At 44.3% G+C, this 25,053-nt stretch overlaps 1 protein-coding gene across 1 annotated transcript in view; it reads left to right on the plus strand.

Annotated features, from left to right (window-relative positions):
* Positions 1-5,275: 5,275 nt before the first annotated feature.
* The window catches only part of LOC118934400 (uncharacterized), a 212,594-nt gene continuing 192,816 nt past the window's right edge, over positions 5,276-25,053 (plus strand). Inside the window, exons 1-4 of the mRNA XM_057492862.1 lie at positions 5,276-5,427; positions 10,483-10,815; positions 12,288-12,363; positions 15,933-16,170. Coding sequence (XP_057348845.1) covers positions 5,276-5,427; positions 10,483-10,815; positions 12,288-12,363; positions 15,933-16,170 — 799 coding nt within the window. The remainder of the gene's footprint in view (positions 5,428-10,482; positions 10,816-12,287; positions 12,364-15,932; positions 16,171-25,053) is intronic.

A 25,053-nucleotide genomic window follows, 5' to 3' on the forward strand; every position in this document is an offset into this window, starting at 1 on the left:
ACCCATCAAAGCAAACTAAAGCAGAGGGTGGTCACTACCTCTCGGGAGAGAATATTTTGGGAGGAGGATGGAATTCCCCAATGAGGCCAGGGCGGTGCCTGGTACTACAGGGCTGGGCAACATCCCTAAGAGGAGATGCAGCGTCCGCAGATACGGGAGAAAGGTGACCTAAAGGCCTGAACCGGGTAGGTGGGCACCGGAGGGGGCGTATACTGTCGAGAGGGGCCGCCTGACAACTGCTTGAGGCTCCCTTTTCGAAAGCAGTCAGGGAGTTTGCTTTCCAGGGCAAAAATTTTCAAGGTTTTCGGAACTGTCGGGCGCGGCAGGCGGGGACGCGCTGGACCCAGCTGGGGACGGGAGCCGCGAGGAGCTTCGCGCACGGCGGCCCGGGCACGGGGCGCGCGGCAGGCGAAGGCTGCAGGCCCACACTCACGGCGGCCGCTCGCCTCCACACTAGATCCACACTCGGCGCCCGCCCCCACCGAATACCGGGACACTTCCCACCAGTCCCGGCGGACGACACTGTGAGCTTCCGGGAACGTCACATCCGGCGCCCGCCCCGCCCCGCCCCTGCTTGCGGACTTTCGCCTGCAATCGTGAGAATTTAGGACCCAGAGGGTAGATCCGCCGCCTGAGTAAAGTCCCACCTCTGTGGAGCGAGCGTGCTGGCGGCCGTTTGGGTCCGTTTAGTTCGAGGCGATAGCGGGGGAACCGAGCAGTTAAACGGACTGATACTCGAGCCGTTAAACTTTACGTTTTAAAATAATTTTGATTGGGGTAGGGGTTCCTGCTAGATAGCCTCTCTGCCACACTCACACAAATCCAGGGTTCAAGGAGGGGTTGCTGACCCGAGTCCTGTCTCAACTACCCAGGGTTTCTAAATCGGGCGAAGGAAAACTAATGAAAATTTCCGCTTGTTTGTGTTACTCTCTACACAAACTTGGTGGCCTGAGGCATTCAGCAAACCCTTTATTGCCTATAAGAGAATTTAAGACTAAATTTTTCATATCTGAACACTAATAAAAAAGTGAAAATGAGTGTTTTTTCATTAAGGTGCACTGAGAGAAAAAGGGGCACGCAAAGATCTGTTTGACAGAATCCCTGCCTCTTAGACGGTTATTTACAGCAAATTCAAATAGTGGCACTTTCTCCGTGTGGACGTGTGTATGCAAGAATTTGTGCACAGCTTCTTTCCAAAATGGTCCTTCAAGACTGCTAATCATTCTGTCTCAGGAGACTTTGTATATAACCACTCTGAAAGTTTATACTTTGGTTTAAAAGTTAAACTCTCTGGGGATACTTTTCAACCCAAGTTTTGGAAGCCTCTCTGTGTGTTTGTTAATGTGGTGACATGGCCTGTCCTGCACTGTTCAGCTTAAACCCCCTGCACGGGTGTTCTCCTCCCTCGGGCCAGAGTTCAGATCTCTACTTTCTCCCACTCCCTGCTGTGTATATTTTTCTTGGATCTCCCTGAACTGATTCTGTGTCATTAGCTTTTCAGGTAGCAGTGAAAAAATCCAGCAGGTAGAAACTTTTATTGCGGAAATACAGGCAAAAGCAGAGCTGGTTGTGTGGGGAACAGGGGCATCTGCTTCCATTGCATACTGTCTCCAAAAACTAGCTCTTTTTTAAATCATGTTAAACTTAACAAGTTAACAGTGTGCAAACATGCTAGATGTTAAGACTGTGATAAGAAGGCTTTACAATGCTATGAGTGGAAAACATATAGACCCAGGTGCTGGCAGTTCTCAAGATAATGATGAAGAAGGTACAGGAAGCAGGAGCCGGTCCTTTTAGGGAGGAACTTTGTAAATACTGAACAGAGTTTTTGGTCTCTTGGAAAAGTGATCAGCAGTCTTGGCTTTATAGGGACCAGAAACAAGCCAGAACACCCTGGCCTAGGTGACCATCTGACATTCTTCACTTCCTGATTAATTAGAAAGTTGAAAACGGGACAATTTTGTACATGCAACCAGGAAATTAAGGCTAAACATGCTCAGCAAATAGGCTTCAGCAGCTCACCTGATAGGCAATGGCCAGGCTAGGAATGGAGGTTCTCCTTCCTTTTGGTGCCCAGACCTAGCTATGAACACTTTCCCTGAACATAACAGTCTCCATATGACCTCTGGCATACTTCAGTGTTACTCCCGCGCTCCTGAGTGCTTAATCCTACCTGATCATTCCTGGAGAGCAGCAAGGGACTCCTAGGAAACAAAATTATCACCTTGATATATCATATCTGGGTATAGCAAATAAGCCCAGATGAGATTTCTGGGAAAGCAAAAAACAGGAATGACTCAAGGTGGATGTTTCTTGCCCACTATTACCCCTGTGATGAGTGACACATCTGGAGAGGCAATCAAAGTACAGGAACGACATCCATTCTTAATGCATTCTTACAACAGCTCATATATTTTTTTGAACAAAAATAGGTTCTATTGCTCTAATAGAATTGACTGGAGGGTGTAAAATGGTAATGTTTACAAGCCCCAGTTGCTTCCCATGGCACTTGGAATTAAAAATTCAAAAGTCCTCACCCTGGCTTCCAGTGTGACTCAGTCCCTGTTGTCTCTGTGATCTTAAACCACCTCTCCTCCTGCTTGCTCCTCTCTAGCCACACTGTCTGAACATCTGCTGCTCCACTCAAGACCTTTCCACAGTTTTTTCCTTTCCCTGGGATGCCCTTACCCTGATCTTCACCTGGCTGGCTCCATCTGGTCATTCATGTCTTGCTTACATGTCTCTTCTCAAAGATAACTTCTCCGACCACCCACTCTAAGTAGCCACCCAGTCAGCCTCTGTCACCTGGTTCTGTTTTAGCTCTTTTCATTGTTCTTACCACAGTCAGCTGTGGTCTGGATTGTTCCCTGTATCTCATTCCCCCAAGAATGTAATCTCCAGGAAGACAGGAACTACTTCTGACTTGCCCACAGATCTAGCCCCCGTGCCTGGAACTCCTGGGTCCCAGATGACACTCGAAAAAGTTTGCCGGATGTTCAAATGATGTTAAAATAAGTGTTGCCTCACTGTCACCAAAATGAATTACAAGGATGGGTAGTCAGTTACGGTGATAATTGAGATGAACAATGAAAAACCCTGGCCTTATGCTCTTGGGACCAAGTCTTCTCTATAAAGCAGTTGGAGCTTCATTAACAGAGCAAATATTTATTGAGTACCTAACATGTTTGTGGATCTGTGTCAGGCACTAGGTTTGTAATAGTGAGCAAGAAAAACTCTGTTCTTGTTGTTTCAAAGCCCTCCTGGATGAGGGCTTATAGCCACCTGAAGGAAGAAAATGTTGACCTTTTAGGCCATTGTAGGGACGTTGGCTTTGACCCAGAAAAATGAGGAACCATGGAAGGGTTTAAGCAGAACAGAATCTGTCTCACGTTTTGAAAGGATCCCTATGGTCGCTATATGACAAATTTTAGAGAGGCAAGGGTGGGAACAGGGAAGCCAGTTAGGACTGTAGTTCACAGGGTACACATTGGGGAGGCCCCCAGGACACCCCAGCAAATTCACCAGGGTGAATACCACAAGATACTTCAAAATCTTGAAGGGTTCACAGCAATACTTACCATCTGTCAGATACCACGGGAGTTCTAGCTGGTTCAGTAGTTTACAGACTGAACATAAAATTATGCTATTGTCCTTTCAGTGCCGTTGTATTTTTGTGAAGTGTGTTTTTGGCAGTAGCTGTAACAGAAAGCAAGTACTGTTTGAAAATCAATGTGGAGCAGGAAATGAAGCTGACAGTTCAATTTAATTCTAAAGTTTGGAAAGTTGTACAGTGCCCAGCAGTCACACACTTTCCATTAGCAAGGTAATTTAGGTTGAGTGAAATAAAAATATTTTTTCTTTTATATTATTATTTCTCAAGTGTCTACTTAGTTGTTGTTATAATGTACTGTGTTATTGGAGCATGTTTCCTGTGGCTGCTCTAATAAATCTCCACACCTCAGTGACTTAAAAAAGCAGAAATTACTCTGTACCGTTCTGGAGGCCGGAAGTTGGAAATCAGTATCAGTGGGACAAAATTAAGGGGTCCTCAGGGTCAGGGCTGCACTCCCTCCGCAGGCTCTTGGGGGAGAGTTCATTCTTTGCCTCTTCCAGGTTCTGGTGGCTGCTGGCATTGCTTGTCCGGTGACTGCAACACTCCAGTCTTTGCCTACACAACCACACTGCCTTCTCCTCTTCTGTCTGTATCAGATTTACTTCCACCTCCATTTCATAAGGACACATGTTTGCATTTAGGGGTCGTCCTAATAATCCAGGACAGCTTCCCCATCTCAAAATCCTTAATTTAATCCAGATGCAAAAACCCCTTTTCTAAATAAGGTAGTGATATTACAGATTTCAGAGATTAGGACCTGATCTCTTTGGGTGGCCATTACCCAGCCTACTACAAGAATAAATACTTGTTAGCTTGTTGGCAGCTAACTACTTAATAAATGGAATTATAAAGTATTTCTTTTAGCCTAGAGGTGAGACACCAAAGTCTCTGTGACTCTAGAAAGTTGGGGAACCTCTGAGGTAGGAGGCTCTCCCAGTAGTTCAGGTAGAAAATGATGGGGGCGTGAACTAGAGAGGATGGGGAGCAAAGTGATTGGACGTGGGAAAGTTGTGGGAATAATTGGAAGGTCAGGCAGATGGAATTTGCTGATGTTCTGGATGTCTGGTTGGGAGGGAGAGAGAGGACTCAAAGGACTTTAAATGTTTGTGGCCTGAGCGATTTAAGGAAAGGATTACCATGAACTGACATGAAGAAACTGAACACGGACCAGGCTTTTTGCTGGGGAGGAGGACAGATTGGAGATTCCATATTGTACATGTTTAGGAAAGTAGATACAAGGAGACAGAAAAGAGGGAGGGCAAAGACACAGTCTTTTCCAGACTCCCCAGAGGTTTATTCCAGTCCTTGTGGTGGCCAGATGTCCCTCCACTCTTGAGCTAGTTATGTTGTTGTGTTTCGACTTCTTCAAAACATGGACTGAGCAAATGCAGACATGAGGTGCCATGTAAGACAGAGGAGACTCAGAAAGCCTCATCTGACCCAGAGTCCTAACAGGAGAGGGCACGAGGAGCTCTGCTTTGGGGGACTGAAAATCACAGGGCCTCCAGTGTGAAATAAGTATGTCAAATGATGGAGTAGAATTCCGGAAAGATGGAATCAGGGGCATAGGTTTTGAATCTCCCCAAACCATCCCATGGAAATAGATCCACCAAAACCCAACACCCATGGGCAGCACTTACCATGAAACCAGGAATCCCAAACATGAGGGTGGGGCTGACCACCACCACCAGCCACAGACCTACCTGGAGCCTCGGTGTCTGCTCCAGAAGAAGTGGCAGACGGGAGGATGGGCACGAGGGCAGGAGGCCTACAAAGAGCCAGCAGGTGGTCACTGGGAAGCTCTGTGGGCCAATGTGAGAAGAGCAGCAGAGACTAGGGGAGGTTTCCCCAACGGCAGAGTGAGTTAAGTCCAAGGGACCCAGGACAGAGTCCGCAGAGCTGGAGTAGTCCAGCCCCTCTACATCTCGAACCTGAGCGGCCAGAGCTCCTTTCCAGGCTGTGGCCCACACAGAGGAGTAGCTTCTCGGAGGAACACCTGACACAAAGGGAAATGTCTTGATGAGAGCTGGGGAGGAGAGCAGAGCCAGGAAACCTCAGAAAGCAAGCCACCATGTTTTCTTACTTAAAAAAATTTTTTTTTAAATTTAATGGGCACAGAGTTTCTGTTTGCGATGATAAAGTAGTTCTGGAAACAATAACTGCTACCCAGGAATGTTTGGTATTCTTGCCCTATTTCCATGAGAGGGTTTGGAGCGATCCAAAAACTGCTGCTGCCTCCCATCCTTCTGCAGTCCTGCTCCATCTTTTGACATAATTATTTTAAATTTGCACAGTGGTGATGGTTCCACAATCTTGTGACAGTACTTAATGCCACTATTGTACACTTTAAAATGGTTAAAATGCTAAATTTTGTGTTATGTAGATTTCGCCATAATAAAAAAAAATGAAGAAGATAAATCAGAATTAGACAAGATGATAGAACTCAGGACTGAATTGAAACATTTAAAAAATTTTCAGAATTGAAGGCTAAATTAAAAATAATGCAAGAATGAATGAACATAATGGATAATACCTGAGAGAAACAAACAAGAAAGGAAGGAAATGTTTAAAAATAAAAAAGATGATAAAAAGGTTTTAGGGAAATGGCAATCTAAAAGGATTGGCAAAAAAAGGACAATTCTGAAAAGAGTAATGCAAATACATGCAAGAATTTAGTATACCATAAAGTGATATTTCAAATCAGTGGGACTGTAAGTCAGTCAGTAAGTTGTGATACACACATGTTAGGTTATAAATATAGTTTCACAGGAAGGATCCGCAGTGTGGCAAAAGTCGATGTCTCTCTAAGGAAGCAGGGAAATGGGTCGCTGGGGAACTTGGGGAAAAGGGTGACTTTCCATTGATTCCCTTTTGTAACTTTCTAATATTCTATCACACGAATCTACTACCTCTCAAGTCTGATGCCTGAGTTCAAACCCCAGCTCCTTCCATTACCAGTTCAAACTTGGGCAAATCCTCCACGCTCTCCAGGCTTATCTCCTTATCTGTGAAATGGGGTGAATAACTTAGCCTGGTGTTGCCTGACACAGCATAAACTCTCAATAAATGTATTTTACTAGTGGAGACAACCCAAATGTCCATCGGCAGATGAATGGATAAACAAATATGGTAGAGCCACACAATAGGGTATTATAGAGTCATAAAAAGGAACGAACAACTGACATATGGTACAACATGGATGAATTTTGAAAACATGAGGCTAATGAAAGAAGCCAGACACAAAAGTCACATACTGTATTGCTTCATATATATGAAATGTCCGTACAAGCAAATCCACACAGAGAAAACAGAGTAGAGACTGCCAGGGTGTGCAGAGAGGAGGGAATGAGGAGTGCCTGCTAATGTGTAAGAGGGGTTCTTTGGGGAATGATGAAAATGCTATGGGTTAGGTAATGATGACGGTTGCACAAGCTTGTAATGTGCTGAGTGTCACTGATTTTACTAAAGTCTCTAGAGGTGAATTTTATGGTATGTGAATTATATCTCAATAACTTTTATAATGTAAATTACCGATTTTCCCAGGGTGATTACCTGCTGTTCTCCTCTCCCCCTCTCCCCACTCCATTCCCTTTCCTGTCTAGTCCCGCACCCTCCCTAAGTAGCCGCCTCTGGACCATCCTGAGCTTTGGGCCTCCAGTGGGTGGCAGGGCAACCCAGCACACACACACTCCCATCGCTCACACCTGGAAGAAGTGGATGCTTCCAGGGAGATATTTCTTGTGAGCTTAGGTGGTTAGTGATGTTTAGAGCAGACTGCATGTGCCAGGGTTGAGAGGAGGACTGTTCCTGTCAAGTCAACATTTACGCCCATCCCAAACTTTCATCTGGTCTACCGTGAAGCTCCAGGTGCCCTGCTCTGAAAGCCAGGTTGGCTGCCTAAGGGCATGTGAAACACCAAGGACTTCGGAGGCATATAGGCCTCAAATTGAGGCCTTGCACTCCCCATGCAATGTGACCTCAGTCCATGGCTGAACCTCACTAGTGAAGTGACACAGTGACACAGACAGTAGTGTGCTCTCGGACCTGGTGTGCAGGTGTTGAGTAAATGGAGATTAAATCCCAGGCTCTGCTCTGGGTGGGCCTCCTGCTGCAGCAGTTCGCTGGGCTCAGCCCCTGTTATCAGCTGCCCCCAGGATAGCTCTGAGCCCCTGCCATTCATCTGGCAGATTCCCCTATGATTTGTACTCACCTCTCCCGGCCATAATCATACATGGATTAGGCAGCCCAAAGTTTTGGAGTTGTGTCCTGAATCCCTTGTTTTCTACAATACTTACCTGGCGGTCATGAGACATGATGTCAGCCCTCATGAGAGACTTTTTACATTTCTCCTGGTCAACCTAGACACATCTCCTGACATCTTCAACTATTCAAAGGTTAACTCTGATTCTTAGCCCCGATGTGCTTCTTACTTCTGCCATTTCCTGCACGCCGGCTCTCCCCGCTTTGGCTTTCCTGACCCTGGGCCGAGTTCCTTCCTCCCTCCCCAGTTCTTATCCCCTTTCCCTGATGTGCCTTCCACCTTGCAGGTCTGTCTTTCTCATACAGGCTTTCATCCCCACTCCCACCAAAGAGAAACCACAGTTGAAAGCATATCAAAACTCAAAAGGCTTCTTTGTTACTCATCTATTAATTCTATTACATTTATTAAAATATATCCGAATAAATAGAGAAACTTTATCTATGTACATGTGGAAACATATCTAACTACGTGTGGAATCTTATATATATCTATCTACGTATGGATACTTATATTTATGTATGTGTGGAAACATATCTATCTATCTACAGCTGGTAACCAAAGTGGCACCAACACTCCTATGAGCTCTGACATTATGTAGCCATAGTAGTCAGCAATTTCCATTTCCTTTTCCCTCTCAATTATAAACTGTACTTTCCCCATAAAGGTGTATTTGGCAGCATTCCCACGTTCTTGTTGAGCCCGCCTCTTCACAGCCTTCTGCTCTGGCCTCTGCCTTAGCATTAAGCCCTACCCTGACCTAAAGACTTATTTTTATGGTTATGTATTGTCTTGTGCCAGAGGCCCACCTCCTCTATTCCTCACTCTTCGAGATAACAGGGAGTGTCTTGGTATATAACGTAACAAGTCCATCCACCCCTGACGCTCTTCCTTACTCTTTCCATTGTCACTTTTTGATTTGATTAAAGACTGGAATCCCTTAAACCCCTGGGGTTTGGAACCTGGGAGCCCTACCAGATACCAGTAGATTTTGTTAGTGTCAATTATCTGGTTGTTCAGTGCTCCAGATATCCCTCATTCCTATATTTTCCATTCCACTGCATACCTATTAAGGCGTTCTTTTACCTCATGTTGAATGCAGTCCCATCCAAAGACCCAATCTTTGTTAGTTCGCATCCTTTCTGGAAACCCTGTTATGCCTCAGTCTGGATTTTCTTGTGTCAGCTGTAACTGAGTTTGTTTCTACTTCAAGCTTTGTCTTTTAGCAAACTGCAAGTGCAGGATCAATACAGTTTTTCTGGTGTCTGATAGATTTATGTCACAGTTTGTATATTGTCATGTCTGTAGATACTTGTACCATTTGTTCTTTTTGGCTCTACATGCCTATTGGTTATCTTTTTCATGAATTCTAATATTTTATGATTTTATTCTAAAAGAGTATTTTTTCATGAATTCTGAAAGAGTATTTAGCACCAAATTTGAATTGCCTGATTGTAACTTTACAAACCATGCTAGGCTAATTTATGTCTCTTCCTTTTCCAAAAAGTAATTTACTTACGTTGACCCCTTTTAATTATTATAATTAAAATTGTAAATGCTTGTGGATTTAAACTTGGTCAGAATATGACTGTCCCAGCAATGTTAAAGCTAGTGGTCTTTTTACCCATTGATTCATTGATTCATTCAATAACCCTGACTTCTCTGTTTTCCCAGCTCTAAATGGTTGCAAAGAACAGTAATGGTGTATGTAAGGGGCTCTCAGAAATTAGAAAAAAAATTCAGTATTATAATTTCCTATAGTTTAAGCTGGCATTTAGTACTCTACTCTGCCTTCAGGCGTACTGTGTGTCCCGCTGTGGCAGAATTCAGAATATTTTCTAACAAGTACAGTTCCTTATGCCTGCTACTGTGTGCAGATTTCAGACTCAAGCTTCACTCTCACCGTTCTGTTGTTTCTTGATATTTTCTAAAATGTAAATATGTACTTTTCCACCTCTATCGTGACACCTGGCACATGACAGGAACCCAAAAGAGGTTTTGGTAGGAGTGGGAAGGTAAGTTGATACAATATTTTTGGAGAGTAGTTAGGCAGTATCTCGTAAAATTTTAAGTTTGCATATCCTACATTCCAGCTATTGTACTAGGAATTTAGTTATAATTGTATACACGTGTAGGGATGTTCACATTGCAGCCTGTCTTTAAGGGGGACAGAAAATTGAAAACAACCGAAAGTTAATCAGTATTGGGCAGATTATATAAATGGTGGTACTTATAATAGTCAGTGGAGTACTTTGCAGCCATTAGAAATAATAGAAAGGCTGTTTGCATAAATTGACCAGGAAAATCAGCATGTAGGATAGATTGAAGAATATATGCATCTAGCGTAGTGCTTTTATATAAAATAGAGGACACCCATATATGTGCAAGTAGGTACTTTTATATTTAAATACATATACAATCGATGACACAAAAAGAAGCCAAAAAAAAAACCAATTTACAAGCTTAAAAGGAAAAAAACATATGCACAGCAAAAGAGAGTGTAGGCTCTTGAAAACTGCCCGAAGAACCGCGCAAGGAAACGGAGGGGTGGGATTTCGCTTTGATTCCATCCGTTAACGTGTGTGCCCTTTGGATCCTGAGGGGTTTGCAGGCTCATCGACCTGCGCTACCGACCGCCGGCTGAGGAGGGCGCTGTGGCCTCCGGGATCCCGTCGGCCGGCGAGGGGACGACAGCACCGCGAGCCGTGCCGCATGCGCAGCAGCAGGAGGCGAGGGGCTGCTGCGCGAAGTCTTCCCGAGGGAAATCCAGTTCTCAACGAGGGCGCCGGCCCGGCGGCTCTGTCGCTCTTGGCGTTGCGTGGGCGGCATCTTGGGGCGCAGAGGAGCCAACGGCATCATGCCCGCCAGCACTGGGGCCAGAGACGCGTCTTCTCCGGACGGCCCTCCGGCAAGAGGAAAAGGGTGGAGGCCACGCCCCCGAAAGGTAAGCAGCCTCGGCCCGGTGCGGGTCCGTCCCGCCCGCAGCTTCTGCGCCTCGGTACCTGCCTGAGCGTTGCCGCCGCCGCGCGTGGCCCGCCCGCCTCTTCCCGGGAGGCTGTGACGCTTTCGCTGCTCCGCTCACAGAAGGTGACGTAGACAGCCTGGTGTTTTTTTATTTCTCCCCATCCTTGTAAAAGCGAGGCGCTGGCCATGGTTCCCCGGGTGAAATAGAGAGGGACTGCCCTTTAAGATGGGCTTGTCAGTGTTGGGGACACCCCTTACTTACCAAAATGGGGTCCCCCGCAGTCCTCAAGCTGTGCTATTTTTGCACAGAAAAGAGGAGTAAGAAGAGCAAAGGTTGGATGAAAAAACCCACCACTACAACCAAACTTTTCACCAAAAAATTGTGTGCTGTTCCCAGGAATGGCCAAGGGCATCTTGTTGCTTTCTAACCGGTCTCATTTGAGAAATCGGCCTCCGTATATTCCAATGATTCATTTTGAGGCTTTGCTTTTATGTTCAGTGAACTTTTCTTCCTTGAGACCTTGCTTTCCTCCATGTCACACGTCACTAAGTCCCCTTCGTTTTATGTCCTGAATGTCTTTTGAATCTGTCCTCTCCCCTCCATCAGCATCCTAATACAGAACTTGCTTGCTCTATTGCTTCTAGGTCCTGATGAGTGTATATATTTATCGATCCCTGTTTGCTTCCAGTCCATTCTTCACATAAGATATTTTTTTAATACGCAACTTGGAAAGTTCTCCTAAATATCTCACAAAAACATTGCTTTAAGAATAAAAACAAACTTTTCCGTGGTCTTTAAGACTCTGCATGGTCTAGAATCCCCCCTCTTTGCCCAGCCCCATCTTGCGTCAACTTTTGCCCTCACTTTCTATACTTCAGGAATGCTGAACTAACCTTACTTGATTCTATATAAATCCTACCAAAGGCAGCTCAAATACTACCTTTTTACTATCACTCCTAGCCTTAGTAAGTGAAGTTCACGGCCCCTTTTTTATCAGGTTTTCTTTTAAAATATGAACTGGAAGTTCACTACCGGTTGCATTTGATGGCATCGGTTGTGTTACGACTAAAAATAAAGTGTAAAGTGGAAGAATTGGACTTAAACGTTTTCGGTCAACGTGTGTATTAATGACACCTTAGTGTTCAGGACTGGGCTAGATTTTATTGGGGACGCAGGAGTTCTGGCCACCTGTGGTGTTAGATGTGTCTTATTTGTGGAGCCCTTTGCACTGTTCTGTTGCCTTGTCTGTTTTCAAGATGGGGAAGCAGGCAGAAGGGGGAGTATAGATTGCTACCAGGTGGGGTTGATTGAATAAGTGGAGCAGCAAAGTGCAGAGTAGGGAGAAGAGAGGACCTACTTTTGGGTTCTGCTTTTCATGTTCAAGGAGACTTCATTCTATGCAGAGAGACTGGCCGACCTAAAATTTGTCTAACAAGAAAATGGATTAACAGGCGGAAAGACTGTATCCCAGTTGGACAGCACATGCCAGGGACTCATTTCATCGCTGTCAAAGTTCTTTTGAAAAAGGTAAGCAATATTCTTTCCGAAATCCACATGCACCATGTAGAACACTGGTTCTCAACCCTGTCACACCCCATTTTCCCTTTTTTGTAGCAAATACTTTGTAATGCCCTTTAGTACCCTGAAATGAAGTTCATATAAGTACGACCTACTTCCTCACTTAATTTCTTTTTAATTAATTTTTTTTACATTTTTAAATTAAGGTATCGTTGATATACACTCTTATTTAAGAGTATATATCAACGATACCTTAATAAAAAAATGAAAAAAGTGAAAACCAGTGTGGATACTACATTCACCCATATTATTGAGTCCCCACCCATACCCCATTGCAGTCACTGTCCATCAGTGTAGTAAGATGCCACAGAGTCACTACTTGTCTTCTCTGTGCTACACTGTCTTCCCCATGATCCCCCCCACACTATGTGTACTACTCATAATACCCCTCAATCCCCTCCTTCCTCCCCACCACACACCCTTCCCCACACCTCGCCTTTGGTAATCGCTAGTCCCTTCCTGTGGTCTGTGAGTCCAGTGCTGTTTTGTTCCTTCAGTTTTGCTTCGTTGTTCTACTCCACAAATGAGGGAAATCATTTGGTATTTGTCTTTCTCTGCCTGACTAATTTCACTGAGCGTAATACCCTCTAGATCTATCCATCCATATTATTGCAAATGGTAGGATTTGTTTCTTTCTTACGCCTGAATAGTATTCCATTGTGTGTGTGTGTGTGTGTGTGTACCACGTCTTCTTTATCCATTCATCTCCTGATGGACACTGAGGTTGCTTGCATATCTTGGCTATTGTAAATAGTGCTGCAGTAAACAGGTGTGCATATGTCTTTTTGATTCTGAGAACTTGGTTTCTTTGGGTAAATTCCTAGGAGTGGAACTCCTGGGTCAAGTGGATGTTTCTATTTTTAGTTTTCTGGGTAACCTCCATATTGCTTACCACAATGGTTGAACTAGTTTACATTCCCACCAGCAGTCTAGGAGGGTTCCCCTTCCTGCGCCTCCTCACCAGCATTTGTGGTTGCTTGTCTTCTGGATGTTGGCCATCCTAACTGGTGTGAAGTGATAGATCACTGTGGTTTTAATTTGCACTTCCCCGATGATTAGCAATGTTTTGGAGTTGTGTCCTGAATCCCTTGTTTTCTAAAATACTTACCTGGTGGTCATGAGACATGATGTCAGCCCTCATGAGAGACTTTTTACATTTCTCCTGGTTGATGACCTAGACGCATCTCCTGACATCTTCAACTGTTCGAAGGTTAACCCCGACCCTTAGCCTTGATGTGCTTCTTACTTCTGCCATGTCCCGCATGCCGGCTCCTTTTTATAAACCTGTGACCTCTCTCCCCTCTTTGTCCTTCCTGACCCTGGGCCGAATTCCTTCCTCCCTCCCCAGTTCTTATACCCTTCCCCTGATGTGCCGTCTGCCTTGCAGGTCTGTCTTTCTCATACAGGCTTTCATCCCCACTCCCACCAAAGAGAAACCACAGTTGAAAGCATATCAAAACTCAAAAGGCTTCTTTGTTACTCATCTATTAATTCTATTACATCTATTGTTTTAAAATCTATCAGAATAAATAGCGAAACATATCTATCTATCTTCATGTGGAAACTTATCTGTCTACATGTTGAAACATATCTATCTATCTACGTGTGGAAACATACCTGTCTATCTACATGTGGAAACTTCTGTCTATCTATCTATCTATCTATCTATCTATCTATCTATCTATCTATCTATCATCTATCTATCTATCTATCTATCTATCTATCTATCTATCTATCTATCTATCTATCTATCTATCTGTAGAACCTTATTATCTGTCTATCTACAGCTGGTAACCAAAGTGGCACCAACAATCCTATCAGCTCTTACATTATGTAGCCATAGTAGTCAGCAGTTCCCATTTCCTTTTCCCTCTCGATGAAAAACTGTACTTTCCCTGCAAAGGGGTATTTGGCAGCATTCTCCCGCTCTCGTTGAGCCCGCCTCTTCATAGCCTCCCGCTCTGGCCTCTGCTCTTCTGTGATGGGCTTTGACATTACTGGCCCAGAAATATTGGGTTTCCTCTATGGAGTGGGTTGGAAGCAGGATTCTTGGGGTGGAAGCTGGGTTTGAGGCTTGGGTGGAGGCTGGCGCTGGGGCACAGCAGTGGGAATGGGCTCCGGCTGGAGAGGAGTGCAAGATGATGTTCTGCAGGGTGCAGGTGTAGCAGCAGCGGACCGGGTGACCCCGGGCTGGGTAGAGTTGGTCAGGTCTGGTTGGGTTGAGTTGGTCAAGGCTGGACCCAGAGATGAGCAGGCAGGACCCGTCAAAGATGCACGCACTTGCCGGGATGAACCGACTGCAGTAGGTTGAGCTGCGTCAGTAGATCCAGGCCGGGTAGAGGAAGCCGCAGCTGGCCGGCGTGAGGCCAGAGACTGTGGCCTCCGAGGAACTCGATGAGCTTGAGGCTTGTCCTCACTCAGAAAAGGCAGGGGCACCAACGTGACCTTCCCAGGAGGTGGCCGTTCATCCTGGGCTGGAGATGGACACTCTTTTTTGACGCTGCCATCTGGTTTCTGGGCTTTGGCATGAGTTTCCTCAAGACCTTTACCCTGTTGTAGAGTATTCAGGCACGGTTTGGTGGCCGGGGGTGGCTGGGGGTCTTTGGGGTTCCTTCAATTTCCCAAGGCCTGGGAAGAAGAGAATCCAGTTTCCTTATCAGTCTTCTTCCCCAGTGCATGAAAAACCTGCACAGACTCCAGCATGTGCATGCCTAGTGTGCTTTGAGGTTTTTTAAAGTTCTCTTGGCTGAGCTCAGGTTGATTTTTCTTGCGCTTCATCCTGGGAATGGTTGCCTTTTCCTCTGCCCTGACTCTGCTCCCGGACTGCTTACCCTCTGCAGCTTTCTTGGAGTTGCTTTTTCTGGTTGTTTTGGTCTTCTCCTGTTCACAGCTCCTAGTTTTGCTGGTCCCGCCTGATGCAGCTTTTGCAGATTTGCAGTAAGGGGCCTTGTCACCATCTGCAACATTGCAGATGCTCACGTCTCCCCCTAAGAGACCGTCCGGGTCCTTTGGCTGGATTTTGGCCTTGGGAGCAGCACTGAGAGGCTCAGAGGCCTTATGTTTGGTCTTCCTGGCTTGACCAGAGGACCCCTTTTTGGTACGCGACCTTTCCCAAAGCTGGTTTAAGTCGGTGGCTCTTGTATCTTTGGCTTTGACCACCTTGGGACCTTTGGACTGATCGAGATCTTTCAAGGAGCTGAAGAGCTGAGGGAGGTGACTGTCCTCCACCAGGGCAGCAATGTTAGGAAAACCGCCGCTCGATTCAGCCTCGTTTCCAAGTGTCCCTTGGTCCTCAGGGCTCAGGCTGTTGTTTCCCAGGTCAGTGTCTTCAGAACCAGGCTGCCTCTCTTGGCCAAGGGGATGAATGCAGGCCAGGAGCCGGTGAATACCAGGGATTTGTAAAGGGAGGAGTGCATTGTCTTGGTCTTCTTTGGGGATCTGGGAGGCATCCAGAGGCTTTGAAGGCTTGGTTTTAATATCATGCAAACTGTTGTTCTCCGTTTGTTCCTCATTTCTAGCTGGAGGAAGCGCCGAGGGATCACTGGAACTCTGGACTGAAGCTGTCACTGAAATGCCCCCAGCCTCAGGTGGTGGGTTACCCTCCAGCGTCTGGATATGTCCGCTGCTGCAGGTCTTGGGGAATTCTGGACCTTGCGGCAGACAAAATGTCTGGCTTGGAGGCTGCAAACCAGGGAAGTCTCCGTCCCCAGCGAAGTCTCCATCACTACCAAGGAACAAGGAAGAAGTCAGTCTTTGGTAAGTGAGGTGCTGCTAGGCACCGCACAGCAATCATGCACTGTTCAACACGGACAAGACTTTTGTCCTAGTTCTTAAGCATCATGGGCAGCACCCTGTGCTAGGAGATAGAGGAGGCAACTGTTCTAGCTCTTACTGGTGATCACTCGATGTCACTGTTGCTTGGTTTCCTTTGTACTTCATAGGGATTTTGTAAGTCAAATACAAGATAAATGTGATTTTTAAAGTATGAAGTGTTTTACAAGGCTTAGTCTTCAATCCTTTCCGCTTTCCTGAGGAGTTAAGAACAACCCACCCCATAGACTAAAAGAGAGAATGGAGCCCTTCCTGACGAACTATATAAGCAGGGACAGGTGCATAGCCTGCTTGCTTTGGACAAGATGCCAGAACACAAGGTCTTAAATCCTGGTGTCAGTTAAGGAAGTGAGGGAAAGTTAAACTGGTACTAGCACAGTAAGTGAAATAAATGCCTTCCAAACATCAGGAATAGATGAGGAAAAGGGAGTTCTTTGCAGTGTGGGAGTATATGGGGGGACTGATCGGCTGGGGCCGTGAAAAGCACGGTATCCCTTGGTACGCTCTTGGGTTTTATGTGCCTGTGGCATAGACGGCCGTTACGGCGTCCTGCCTTCCCACCTCTATTAGGTCTGAAAATGAAGAGCACTGAGAGTGGTGGTTACTAAAGTCTCAGGACTTAAACTCTGCCTATCTGTAGAGCTGCAGAGAACTTGGACCTTTCTTTTGAATGCTCACCTTATTCCTCTCCCTACTTGCTGTTCTGCACTCACCGTGAAAACGTGGTTCTGTGATGGGTTGAGCAGACACAGAGTAGTAGATTCCAGATGTGGAGCCTGGTGGTAGGGTATCTGCGGGCTGAACCTCCTTTAGCGCCGTCACCATTCCTGGTTGAGGGGCAGAGGCCCTCCTTCCCGTATGAGACACAGAGCCATAGGGCTGCAGGCAGGGGCCACGTCCTCCAGATAGCAGAGGCCCCGGTGTGCCTTGATTGTAATAACATACGCGGCTCCCTTGCTGGTAAAGAGGGGACAGGCTATGTCCCCGAATTGGCATGTGAGATGGTGTTCCCTGAACAAGGCTGGCAGAAAGTGATGGATACAGAGGGACCATGTTACTGGCATCTGAAGCCTTATCATATTGGGCCGCCATGGACATGGCTCTGTTCTGGTCAGTGACAGTCTCAGTGAGGTCTCCAAGGGAAGAGGACTTCTTTTCCATGCTTCCTGTGACATCCCACTCAAAACCACATGGGTAGGAAGCAGCTGAAGTGGAGATCTGGCTCTGGCCAGTAACTCCAGACAACAGAATTGTGCCAGGATGTTGGTAAAGGTAGGCACTACCCGTGAGTAGCTGGAAAGAGGTGCCAGAGGCTGATGGCAGCAGCCATGTCGAACTGGCTTTGGGAGCAGAGACCCTGGGGAAGTTGCAGACACTTCCTGTTCAGGAAGAAGCCGCATGGCTCCCATGGGAAGAGAGAGCTGCAGAGAGCTTGGAGTTCCAAGTAAAGATGGATTTTGGAAATTTTCTGTAGGGGAAAAAAATCAGAGCGGTTGAAAATTCTCTGTTGGAGGAGTAGCATTACCTTAAGGTCGCTGCTGTCAGGAAGACTCTAATACCAACCCACTGGAGATAGCAAGAACCAGTCCGCTTCTGATGGTTCTTGGTGCCGGAGCCATCCGGTACCCTTTGGGACTCACTGCCCGTGCTCCTAGCTTGGGCAGATGTGCAGCAGACCCAGGAGAGGGGTTCCTAATGGTTCTCTAGGCTAGAAGCATCCTTCCCCCTGCCCTTCTTCCCTGTGAGCCTGCATTAGTATCTTCTCCCGTGCTATTTCCTAGAATTGAAGCATTTTAGAAGTGGGAGGTCCCTCAAGAACTACTAACACTCCTGTGTTACAAGTGAGGAAACTGAGGCTTAGAGAGGTCAGATGGGCCTGTTCAAGTTCTCCCATTCTTTTAGTGTCATTACCAGGTTGCGGGACCCTAAGTATTCCTGACTTCCTTGCCAGGACTCTGCTCTGAGCATGACACTGCCAGAAACCAGGAGAAATAGGACTTTCCATATGGGCTTTTTTTTTTGTTGTTGTCCATTGGAAAATAGCACAGCTTCTCCCGTTGTAATCCTCAGTGTCTCCTTTTGCTTGTGCAGTTCGCATGCTCTTACCCAGCGTTCACGTATAGCTTAGTCCAGCTGGTAAATTGAAGGGTCCATTCTTACCTTCTTCAAGCCAGGTTCTGATCCTCCATCAAAATGACTACCTGAGGGTGAGTTTCTCAAAAAGTGCTTTTTGAGAGAAAAGAGTTACTTTTTCTCTCTGTGAGCTTCAGGTTATTCATGTATAAAGTGGTTATAATAGTAATAATAATGACACATGTATAAAAGTGATATATTATGTATGATTTATATAGAGGAAAATATAATAAGTTCTGGAAAGATAATGAGAAAAATTATGAAAAACATGTATCACAAAACTAAAAACGTATATAGAGATACTACTGAAAACGGGGGTATGTTTGGAGCAGGCCTTAAAGCATAAGTTGACTAACAAGTGGAGTTCTATATCTTATGTGCAATACTATGAAAGTGAATATAGCCCCCTGTATGTTAGTGAGCACTGCCAGCCAAAAAAACAGCCCCCAGTAGAAGTGTTTTCAATGAATTCCTAGACAGTACATTCAGACAGAGAAGATAATATCAGTAAAAAGTTGCATAGATAGCAGCAAAAGGCAATAAACGTGCAAGTACAGGTAGATACAATTTTTGTAGACAAATATTTCAGTAAAAGCTGGTACAAAGCAGAGAGCAAGATACTATGTATAAAATAATTCCATTATTGCGCCCTTTCATAGCTGTCTGAATGTTAGCCAGCATGGAACAGATATCAGGCCTAGTAGAAATATATATGTAATGACATAAAAGAAAAGAACACTTAATAAGTATCATGAAGGTTTTAATATTTATCTTAAAACCTAGATCACAGTCGTGTTCAGCATCCAGGAAAGTGTCATCCCCAAAGCCCAGAAAAACCATCATGGCTAGAATTAAATGTATTTATTTTTAATGTAGGAAAACCTCAAAGGACTCCACAAAATTTTATTAGATAAATGTGGGGCTTGATTTTTTCCTTCTTAGAGTAGCTATTACATAAAAGCAGATAACGGCTGTTCATTAGTGTGCCCTCTTGTACTGGGAAGAAAATAACTAAAGATGAAGAGCAGTCTTGACTTGGAACTTACTTATCACAAAAGCAGTTAGTCCTGATTCAACTTAGGAGATAACATTTTTTAAAAAGACTTAATTTTATTTTTAATAGGAAAACATGTACGTAGTTTAAAAATCAGAATGACATTAAAATAGTGAAAGTTCTGTTTCCTTCACTCTGCTAGATAACCACTTGAGTTAGTTTCTTGTTCATAGAAAGCATGATTTCTAAAACATACTTCTAAAACGTTTATATTCAAAACTGTAAGGTGCCGTCTGTGGTTCAGAGAGGCAGTGGGAAAAAACAAACAGTTGTGTGTGACTTCTGATAAGCTCCTGTTTTCTGATGCGTGATATACCCTATCTGGCCTGGCTTTCCTTCTGAGTCTACTCATGGAAGCATTTGCTTAGATCAGCTGTGTTCTGCCCTGCTCTGAGCAGATTCCACTCTGTGTGCTTCTGCTTTAATTTAAAATCTTTGATTCCTTCGACATCCCACTCAAACTGCTCCTCTTCCTTGAGAGCTGCTCCATGCTTGCCTTCATTCTTAAATTTTCTCCACCCTCTTGGTTCCTGTTGGCCTGTGCTGATGAAAACAATCTTCAACTTCCTTCCTTTTGAATAGCCCAGTACTCTCCATCCTCCCCACCCCTACTTTCTCTCTTCACCTGGTTTAGAGAGAACACTCCAAAACGTGTGGATATTACTTTTTGAACATCATTAAATTAAAACATAGTAAATTTGAAACACTAGTGGAGGGAGGCCACTACAGGTGAGACACATCTCAGTGTATCCTGCCAGTTTTCTACATCACCTTGTTTTCTCTATTTCTGTGGAAACACTTTCAAGATGCCTCTGATTTCATTTTCTACATAGGTGTCCTTAAAGACTCAATATTGGAAAAGGAAGGGACCAGAGAGAACCAATCTGCCATCCTAATGTAACAGATGAGCAAAAACCAGATTTTCTTGGAGAGTCACTGACTTGTCCAAAGTCACACAGCTAGTAAATGTCAAAGTCAAAAGTGAAACTAGGTCTCCAGATTTCTAGTTCAAAACTCTCTCCCATTATTTCGTGCTATTTTAAACCTGCTACTCAATTTAGGGGCAAAAAAATCTAATGAAAATCTCTTAAGAGTTTCTTTCCTTACCTGACATGGTCAGAGAAGAAGAGGAAACACCAACTGTAGATCCCAGAGATGAGGAGAAGATGCTAGAGGATGTCTGAGTGGCTGAAGCCAAAGAGCCCGTGTGTCCAGTACGAAGATTACCGGTCACTGGTCACTTGCGATGCTCCAAGTCTGTTTACAGACAACTCCGTGGAAACCCCAAGATTCTACAGGTGGTGATAGGTTGGTGGGAGAATGATGTTGCAAGCAGGCAGTTTAAAGGTACGAGGTAGCCAATAGGGAGGTCAGCTTCCCACCAAGAAGACAGGATTGGGTGGAGGCAGTAGTAGGTGAGCTAAAACAACACCTAAATGGCTGAGGTCTGTGAAGGGGGAATCCTACAGGACAGGTGTGACAGCCCCCCTGTCCCCCAGGATCTTATGTTAGGGAAATCATCTCAACATTTCTTATAGATGTTCATTAATATAAAAAACTAATAATTATTTATAATACATTTCATGACATATACTATCCATTTTAGATTATATGTATTGTTAATTAATATCCTTAGGAAGGAGCAGCATTTAGGTTGAACACTTACATTTGTTCTGAAATCGTATCAGTTGATCTGCTTAATGAACTTGCCCTTTTTTAGGAGCACAAGAAGGGATTGAGGGGCTCTTTTTGTAACTTGGTTCAAGAATTGGATGAATTTGTTGAGTGCACCTTGTGAGGAAAGATGTGGTCCAAGGATCTTTCCATGTGGTTTCCTGTCCTTGAACAACCCTATCTTCCCTGGGCTGGTTGGGGCGAAGCCAGGTTGCACTTGCATCTCTCTCTCTCTCTTCTGCTTTCCTTATTTTCTTCCTTATAGGCATTGTTTCTGGGACAAGCCTTGATCTGGTTGGTGTTCTTCTGCTCATGGATGTTACTTTCTGTCAACTTCCAGCTGCAGGGGTGCTCTTACTCAGTGCCTGATGCTTCACAGAATGAACTCTGCCCATTAGATACAAACGCCAGACAGCTAGAAGATACCACTGATTGCAGACCTTTCCTCTTCCAGCCTGTGGTTGCAGTTCTTTTGCCCATAATCTGTTACCTCTGGCTCCTTGGGCTGCACAGGCATCCTGCCATCCCACTCTTTTATACACGAGAGGCGTTGCTTTATCTTCCCTTTTCCTTCTCTCACAGTGTACCCAGTGTGGCAGAGTGGCCTCCTCCCGCCTTGCAAACAGCCACTGTAGAGTCTTGGATCCCAAGGATTCTCTGCCTGCCATGCTTGGGCACAAGGCAGGCAACTTGAAGAGGAGAATAGTTAGAGAAAGAGGAGTCCCTTCCTGGAGAATAGGGAACAGGCAAGATGAACAGATACAGGAAAAGAGATATTCGTGTGGATTTTTCAGTTTCTGTGAGAAGCAAGTTGACACATTTTTGGCCTCGTGTTAACAGAAGAGACAGTTCAATATATATTACATATATTTTGGGTAGCCTGATAGTGCAGCAATTGCCATGAATTCTGTACACTAAAGAGAATAATCTTAAGCATATTTTCCCTCTTTGTGTGATGGTAGAGCACCTCATTGACTCACCCACTGGCAGGTGTGTACACTGTGGGTGGTTTTTAAATGCTCTGGTTTTGTCTACATGGTTTCTCCTTGTCCCCCCATTTTTATGGAACCAATATTGTATGACATAGTGCATGTTTTCTGCTGGATGGTTGTTTGTTCTGAAGCATCGTGAACTAACCTGACTTGATGGGTTTAGTGGAGAGATTTCAGAGGGGTCTGTGAGAGGGTCGTTTCGGTGAGTCGCAATGTGCACCCAAACGTAAGGACAGATGCCTGCAGTCAGTGTCTGGATTGCTTCTGTTTTTGCTCCCCTGTTTAGTGGAACTCACTTAAGGGCTCTGTGACTGTGACGAAGTGAGCTAGGGCCAAGTTGCTAGCGATCTGTATATGTGGTGTAAGCTGGTTTGGTGGAGGAAATCTATGGATCTATTCCTTGGTGGTACGCTTTTAAAGGTGCCTGGATTGATCTATCTGGGGGCTTTTCCCGTGTGATGAGGAGGAGGTATGTGATATGACATTCCAAGAACGCACATGAGGATAGAGCGTAGACAGCACTTCTTTCTCATTTATACGTCACATATTCACTTGCAGACACATAATTTCACTTGTAGACTTACTTTTCCTATTAGGAGGTAAGTGATTTTTCAGTGACAGGGTGATGCTTATCTGAGAAGAGATTGTGAAGGGTACTGAAGAGTAGAGATAGAACTTAAGGCTAGAAATGTTTCTCACGATTTTCTCTCTAAGCTTCATATCTCAGATAGCCTTCTTCCATGACATTAGTATGTAATGTGAGGCTAATGACATATGGTAGATGTCTGTAAGCCACACCAGTCCTCTCTCTTCTCCGCTTCCTTGGGAATCAAGGGCATCGATAGGTAATGTGGGTTAGTTTGGTGGTGTAAGATTGGGGTAAGTGCGGTAAGACAAATTCTGGGAGCAGTAAAATGTTTACATATTAAAATATTCAGTTCCAACATCCAATTCTATTTAGGCAAATCCTTTATTAGGCCTTTCCTGGTTCCCAGCCTTTGTAACGATTTTCTTTCCATAGATCCAGCCTTTTGATGTTACCTGCAGGCTGAACATATCTTAAGCTCTACAAGAATCTTAAATGTAGGAGGAAGAACCTAAAGAGCTTTGGTCTAACACTCTGGAACTTAGCCTTAAGCCCTACCCTGACCTATAAAGACTTATTTTTATGGTTATGTATTGTCTTGTCCCAGAGGCCCACCTCCTGTATTTTGTACTCTTCGGGATAACAGGAAGTGTCTTGGTATATAACGTAACAAGTCCATCCACCCCTGAGGCTCTTCCTTACTCTCTCCATTGTCACTTTTTGATTTGATTAAAGACTGGAATCCCTTAACCTCCTGGGGTTTGGTACCTGGGGGCCCTACCAGATACCAGTAGATTTTGTTAGTGTCAATTATCTGGTTGTTCAGTGCTCCAGATATCCCTCATTCCTATATTTTCCATTCCACTGCATACCTATTAAGGCGTTCTTTTACCTCATGTTGAATGCAGTTCCATCCAAAGACCCAGTCTTTGTTAGTTTGCATACTTTCTGGAAACCCTGTTATGCCTCAGTCTGGATTTTCTTGTGTCAGCTGTAACTGAGTTTGTTTCTACTTCAAGCTTTGTCTTTTAGCAAACTGGAAGTGCAGGATCAGTAAAGTTTTTCTGGTTTCTTATGGATTTATGTCACAGTTTGTATATTGTCATGTCTGTAGATATTTGTACCATTTGTTCTTTTTGGCTCTACATGCCTATTGGTTATCTTTTTCATGAATTCTAATATTTTATGATTTTATTCTAAAAGAGTATTTTTTCATGAATTCTGAAAGAGTATTTAGCACCAAATTTGAATTGCCTGATTGTAACTTTACAAACCATGCTAGGCTAATTTATGTCTTTTCCTTTTCCAAAAAGTAATTTACTTACATTGACCCCTTTTAATTATTATAATTAAAATTGTAAATGCTTGTGGATTTAAACTAGGTCAGAATATGACTTTCCCAGCAATGTTAAAGCTAGTGGTCTTTTTACCCATTGATTCATTGATTCATTGATTCATTCAATAACCCTGACTTCTCTGACTGTTTTCCCAGCTCTAAATGGTTGCAAAGAACAGTAACAGTGTATGTAAGGGACTCTCAGAAATTAGAAAAAAAATTCAGTATTATAATTTCCTGTAGTTTAAGCTGGCATTTAGTACTCTACTCTGCCTTCAGGCATACTGTGTGTCCTGCTGTGGCAGAATTCAGAGTTTTTCTAACAAGTACAGATCCTTATGCCATCTACTGTGTGCAGATTTCAGACTGAAGCTTCATTCTCACCGCTCTGTTATTTCTTGATATTTTCTAAAATGTAAATATGTACTTGTCCACCTCTAGCGTGACACCTGGCACATGACAGGAACCCAAAAGAGGTTTCTCTAGGAGTGGGAAGGTAGGTTGATACAATATTTTTGGAGAGTAGTTAGGCAGTATCTCGTAAAATTTTAAGTTTGCATATCCTTCATTCCAGCTATTGTACTAGGAATTTAGTTATAATTGTATACACGTGTAGGGATGTTCACATTGCAGCCTGTCTTTAAGGAGGACAGAAAATTGAAAACAACTGAGAGTTAATTAGTATTGGGCAGATTATGTAAATGGTGGTACTTATAATCAGTGGAGTACTTTGCAGCCATTAGAAAGAATAGAAAGGCTGTTTGCATAAATTGACCAGGAAAATCAGCATGTAAAATAGATTGAAGAATATATGTATCTAGTGTGGTGCTTTCATATAAAATAGAGGGCACGCATATATGTAAAAGTAGGTACTTATATATTTAAATACATATACAATCAATGACACAAATAGAAGCCGAAAAAAAAAAATCAATTTACACGCTTAAAAGGAAAAAAATACATGCACATCAAAAGAGAGTGTAGGCCCTTGAAAACTGACCAAAGAACCGCGCCAGGAAACGGAGGGGCGGGA

This window comes from Manis pentadactyla, chromosome 15 (genome assembly GCF_030020395.1).
Source record: "Manis pentadactyla isolate mManPen7 chromosome 15, mManPen7.hap1, whole genome shotgun sequence".
Classification (NCBI taxonomy): Eukaryota; Metazoa; Chordata; class Mammalia; order Pholidota; family Manidae; genus Manis; species Manis pentadactyla.